The 6,000-nt window shown below is 45.9% G+C and overlaps 3 protein-coding genes across 3 annotated transcripts in view; 1 reads left to right on the forward strand and 2 right to left on the reverse strand.

The window, feature by feature from the left end:
- LOC311061962 (E3 ubiquitin-protein ligase pellino homolog 1-like) overlaps nucleotides 1-828 on the reverse strand; it is a 34,149-nt gene extending 33,321 nt beyond the window's left edge. Inside the window, exon 1 of the mRNA XM_084080693.1 lies at nucleotides 775-828. The gene's annotated coding sequence lies outside the window, so the exon portion shown is untranslated. The remainder of the gene's footprint in view (nucleotides 1-774) is intronic.
- Nucleotides 829-1,695: 867 nt separating this feature from the next.
- On the reverse strand, nucleotides 1,696-4,608 carry LOC311065350 (SEC23-interacting protein-like; the record flags this gene model as incomplete). Its single annotated transcript, XM_084085651.1, has 1 exon — nucleotides 1,696-4,608. One exon carries the CDS (start codon nucleotides 4,606-4,608, stop codon nucleotides 1,696-1,698), a length of 2,913 nt encoding a protein of 970 aa, XP_083941777.1.
- Nucleotides 4,609-5,610: 1,002 nt separating this feature from the next.
- LOC311065356 (iron-sulfur cluster assembly 1 homolog, mitochondrial-like) lies at nucleotides 5,611-6,000 on the forward strand (the record flags this gene model as incomplete). The annotated part of the gene is made up of 1 exon (XM_084085665.1): nucleotides 5,611-6,000. The coding sequence occupies one exon, from the start codon at nucleotides 5,611-5,613 to the stop codon at nucleotides 5,998-6,000; it is 390 nt and encodes a 129-aa protein (XP_083941791.1).

Consider the following 6,000-nt stretch of genomic DNA (forward strand, 5'->3'; position numbering starts at 1 on the left):
CTCTCTCTCTCTCTCTCTCTCTCTCTCTCTCTCTCTCTCTCTCTCATATACACAATACACGAAATGTGACACTGCAGGCGGATTCTGGTTGTTGTAGTCAGGAAAGGATATATGTAGCATTTTGATGAAGTAAGTTTCATGTGATTTATGATGTTTATTATGTTTTGACTGAGGCATCAGACTGTCAATAAGTTAATAACAATCATCAATAGCTCAATAATGGAACAAATATATCATGGATGGTATGTGGTCCTTTATGGCAGTGGTTTTCAACCAGTGGTCCGGGGACCACCAGTGGTCCTTGAGGGGGTTCCAGGTGGTCCCCAGCTAATTAAGATGGATAGTTAGGGAACTAAAATGGACCCTTATAGATCTGTAACTGATGAGATGACATTATTGTTAAACATCTGCATTACTTAATTAAGAAGTTTATACAATTAGATAATAATATAGAAGAATTGTAAATTGTATCAATGTTTGCCTGTTATCTCTCTACCACATCAATACAGCATTGATGAAAATAAGTCATTTTTTGGATTAACTATTCCTTTAAGATGTTATATTTATGCAATGATTTACGACACCATATAATTGAGATTGTTTATTTGTTTTTAGTTTTACATTCTGGTTGTATTTTAAGTTTTTAACTGTTTTCTTATGCTTCATACTTCAGTCATGTAAAATGTTTTCATTCATGTAATGTAATTTATTTCTGTGTGGACCTCAGGAAGAGTAGCTAATGGGGATCCAAATACACAATAAACAACAAAGTACCTGATCTCACATGGAGAGTAGGGTTCCAATCCACTGCGGCGCAGTCTGGGTACCGTTGAACAGTAGTACAGTGGAGACACTATGTCCTCCCGGTAAGGGCTCCTCACATGGCATTGAGGGCAAAGAAATTGGGAGAAAAAAGGTTTAAAAATGTATTTAGAAAAAAAAACTGTCTGTCTGTCTGTCTGTCTGTCTGTTGTAAATACCACTATTGAAAATATCATGGTTAATGCAACCTGCATGCTGGCTAGTAGGTGCACACTGAAATGAAAACAAAGTTGTCTCTAATGTAATACATTGTAATCCCATTGGCGGGAAAAAACACTTAACAGGCATGTGAGGAAAAAAAAATGTCACATGTAAAGAAAAATCTGCAATAAAGTTACAGAAAGAAGAGAGATACAAACTGTTACATCAAAGTCTAGGACTGTGTTTATTGGCATCAGAACAATGTGTAGCCCTTAGATTTTTAACTAACTTTATTGTAATTGTGAGAAGCCATTAAGACCTTCAGCGCTTGGGTGACTCGATGATGGGGGCATCCACTGTGTGGTGCGTCCAGTGCACACTATGATTCTCTGGTCATCATAGTTTTAAATGCGATCATTGCAATCCTCTATGCCAAATAGTTCAGAAGTATGTATGGGTGACAATGTGTTAATCAATAATTGAGCTTGACCTTTAACCACCAAATTGCACCATATGTCATATATTGTCTGCTAAATGACTGTAATGTAATGTAAAATATTGTTAGAGTTAGCACAGCATGCATGCATACTGTATACACAGCTTCATTACAATAGTTTCAGGAACGCTTCGCACCTCAATTATTAAAACTGGACTTGACATCTTTAATGACAATGCGTCATTATGTCAAGAGTAGTAACCTTTTCGGTCTGGTTTATTGACAACTCAAGTACATTATTGCATTAATGTACTAATCCCCATGGATTTGTAGACTTCTTTGAGAATAAGCAGGCTTGTGTCTTCGGATTCCCAGTAGCACTGATGACTCTGAAGGGCAAAAATGTACTCGTTGAAACTCTCAATAGGCTTCTCTTGAAGGACATAGTCAATACGGTTCCCGCCGTTCAGCATCCCTATCTTCACCTGTGGTTCTTCTTCTTGGCGTGGCTCAGGACTGTCCGAAACACTTCGTTCTTCGTGTACCTGCTGCTGCTTCTCGTCCACCGCTTCTTGGCGTGGCTCGGGACTGTCCGAAATGCCTCGTTCCTCGTGCGCCTGCTTCTCCTCCTCCGCCTCTTTGATCTGATCTGCTACCATGGCCAACTCCACCTGTAGCTGAGCAGAGGAGGTGTGGAAACGAGCAAACTCGTTGAGCGTCTGCCAGGCGCTCTTCAGGGAGCTGATGAAGCCATATTTCAGGTCTGAGCCCATTTTGGAGAGGCTCTCCTTCAGTTCAAGATGCATCCTCTTTCTCCCCTTGTGATGTGGGATCAAAACAGGCAGCAGGTTCTCCAAGTGGGGAACGATCATGGGTTCGATCCTGTATGCGACCGAGTCCAGCGGGTGATAAATGTTAAAGAAACCCTTGCAGGTAGGCAGCTGGTATGTCTCTTCGATCTTCTCCAGACCCCGGACTGTCAGGAACATGGCAATTGGAGAACCTAGAGCGAAGAAATTCACTGGCTCAAAGTCCAATGCGTGGTAGATCACTGACACCTGTCCAGTGCCGGCTTCAAAGCAGTTGTAATCGACATAGACGTTTCTTCCCACACGTAGCTTTGTGATGGTGTGATCAGATAGAGGTTCAGGTACTGCCTGTGGTGCTGCCACCTCTTGGCCGAGGTCTTTCACCTCCATTTTCTTTTCTTGAGCCTCCTGGCGAGTGGCCTGCTTATTCAATGTGTCGTTGACAAATTTAGCAACCCTTTTCCTGGGTCCCAGTGGGAGTCCCATCTCTTTCAGGTCCTCAATTGTGCACATGAGCAAAGATTCAACGTCAATCTTCTCTTCATCAAAGGTGCACTTGTACTCAGATAGGCCCAGATGTTGCAGGACAGCGGGTAGATCTTCAAACTCATCTCCTTCATCTATAGGCTCTTCTACAAGAGATGGTGTGAGGGCATTGTGTGCCTGAGCATCCTGTTTCATGTCTACTGCGGGGACTTCCTTATTAGTTGGCATGGTTGGCATGACCTGTGCAGGGGAACCATTCTTCTGATTTGAAAGCAAGTCAAAAAGTATCAGGGAACCTAGGCCATGTCCAACCACTGATACTGCTCCTGTGTAGTCCGGGTTTCTCTTCATGAACAGGGCATGCAGTCTGTTGATCTCCAGGGTAACTGTGTCAATGATGGTCTGGCAGTACGTGGGGCTGTTATAGATAAGCACATCCAGCAGTGTCTTGTTGGTAAAGTGACGCAAACGTCCAGCACTGGGCAAGGTGATCTTCCTTATCTTCCCGTCCACCCCTGTGACGTCTCCATGCAGAGCCGTGTGCCACTGGACTGGGAGGAACTCCACCCTTCTGATGACATGCTCATCCTGGGACGTCTTAAAGTGACTTTGCGTTAGCGTCAGCGACACCGCACGAAAGTCGTCCACACACTCCACCATGCTCCGACATCCCAGGTCACACACGGGACCAATTCCGTGCACCATGAACACCAGATGATCCACCTTAGGTAGCTCTCCATCAGGCACTTCGTCATGATCGTCATCGATGCCCCTCTTCACCACCCTGGGCCTGGTCTGACCATCTTGAGCCGTGCCCCGCTCATCTGTCGTGGCAGAGGACTGGAACTGGACTATCACCGTCGGATCGTGCATGACAATGGTTTCGCCAGATGGAAATTCTAGCCTGCGTTGCCACTGGTTGGTAGATACAGATTTCTTGTATTCTCCCTCCAGCTTGTCACCGAACTCCTCTGAATAGGGAACGAAGTGGCTGTCGGAGTCTCCCTTATAGAACCAGGTGCAGCGTCGGATCTCGGCGGGTTCCTCCTCCCAATACGCAGCGGTCCGCGTGCGGTCGCACAGCTGCACGTCATAGCGGCCTCCATCCGTGCACACGATCACATTCTCTGGGTCCGGCTGAACGGAATTATAGGTCTCTTCCAGCTGAAGGGAGTCAATGATACTGAAAGGAAGCCAGACACGCTTTGATTCCACTTGTTGGCAGTAGAACCAGTGAGGCTGAACGGGCTCATAGACATCACAGTTGTGCAACAGCATCCCGGGATTGGCAAGTACCACATCTGTGGTAGGTGGTGGTGGTGGGGGAGGTGAGGGTGTCAGAATCTGTGTGGGTGGCGTGAGCTTGGTGAATGTAGGGCCTGCCGTTTGGAACGTCTGTTGTGGCGGAAGGCCCAGAGAATAGGGGCTTTGCTGTGGTGGTTGAGGTGACAGCTGCAGTTCTGGAGCGGAAATGTAAGGGCTGGCTCTGCTGCTGATGAGAGTGTGCATGCGGTATGGGTTAAAACTCTGCTGAGACCCCTGGGGAGTGTGTTGTCCCATAGGACTTTGGTGAACTGTACTACTGAATGCAGGAACAGAGTTAGTCTGAGCGCCAGGAGGAGGTGGTGGGACAGAAGTGGGACCTGTTGTTTCCGGAAGAGCAACTAAATGTGACAGTGGCGGGCATGGCTGATGCCCACCTATTGATGCAAAGGGGTCATGATGGCTGCTGCTGGTTGCTGGCTGGAAGCTGTCCTCTTCTCTCACCTTGGTTGAATCGTCTGGTAACAACGCATCGGGACCAGTGGCCTGGCTGACCGGTATGAAAGGCAGATTCAAGTTAAACTCCGGAGCCGCGCTAAACAGTAAATTTAAACCAGAGGCGGGCACATTATAATGTTTTCTGTCAGCCATTGTTACCTGACTTTTACGTGTGATTAACTAACTAGCACAGTACCTGGATCTCCGTTCTTCCATCAACAGAATGTCTGGCCCATCGAAGAGTTGTCGAGCAACAAAAGCACATAACTAGTGAGTGATGTCTGCTGTCTGATCCAGGAACAGTATGGTGTGACCACCAGCTGAACAGAATAGTGGTTATAGGGTTCGTCTTCCAATCTCTGACCAAGTGGATCCTCTTGCCGTGAGAAAGGCTCATCAAGGCTGAAATGGTTACTCTTGGCTGTGATGTTTTAACCAGCTTTGATGCTCACGTCATCATTATGATACGACTATGATATATGGAGTTCCATATCAGGCTTTTCCAAATATGGAAGTCTGTGATGATGTCTCATAAAATTGTGAAATTGGAAATTGGGAAACCACTTGGGATTTTTTGCTTTAATCACACTTATCCTATATATTAAAATTGCCTGTGTGGGTGGACTTTGGATGGATGGTGGATGATAAGTGTCACACTATGCCCATATGGAGACAACTTTAGATCGTCTATTTTCAAATGGCTGAAATGTATATAAGGCTGAAGTGGTTACTGTATGTTTTGTAATGATAATCAAAATCTACAAAGTAACTAGTAACTAAGGTTTTCAAATAATTGTATAAATAATTGGAGTAAAAGCACAAAAGCCTCTGAGATGTAATGAGTAGAAGTAAAAGTATTGGAAATTGGAAATACTCAAGTAAAGTACAAACACCTCAAAATTGTTTTTAAGTAAAGTACTTGACAAATGTACTTAATTACTTTACGCCACCGCTGGCCACATGAAGTATGAAGTCCACATGGGAGCCAGACCGTTATTAGACCCCGTCTTGATGATTGATAGTGATGTCAGTGTGATGTCATCGGTTCACTGACTATTTAAGCCTGGCATGCGTCATTTTTTTCACGACAAAAGAAAAAACGTTTTCAGTTAGCAGAAAGTATAATGGAGATTATCCCTTCCACAACATCTTAATATGTCTTCCTCGCTGTTGCAAGCGACCTTTCGCGTGGCCAGTAAAATAACGGCGTCGCCAACGAGAGCCGCGTTAACGTTGTCCCCGGCCGCCGTGGACAAGATCAGGTCGCTGCTGCGGGACAAGCCCGACTACGTGGGTCTGAAGGTCGGGGTGAGGACCCGCGGCTGCAACGGACTGACCTACACGCTGGACTACACCAAAGAGCTGGACAAGTCCGACCAGGAGGTGACGCAGGACGGCGTGAAGGTGTTCATCGACAGGAAGGCCCAGCTGACCCTCCTGGGCACAGAGATGGACTTCGTGGAGTCGAAGCTCTCCAGCGAGTTTGTCTTCAACAATCCCAACATCAAGAGCACGTGTGGCTGCGGCGAGAGCTTCAATGTCTGA

This window comes from Gymnoscopelus microlampas (assembly GCF_963454915.1).
Source record: "Gymnoscopelus microlampas genome assembly, chromosome: 2".
In the NCBI taxonomy this organism is placed as follows: domain Eukaryota; kingdom Metazoa; phylum Chordata; class Actinopteri; order Myctophiformes; family Myctophidae; genus Gymnoscopelus; species Gymnoscopelus microlampas.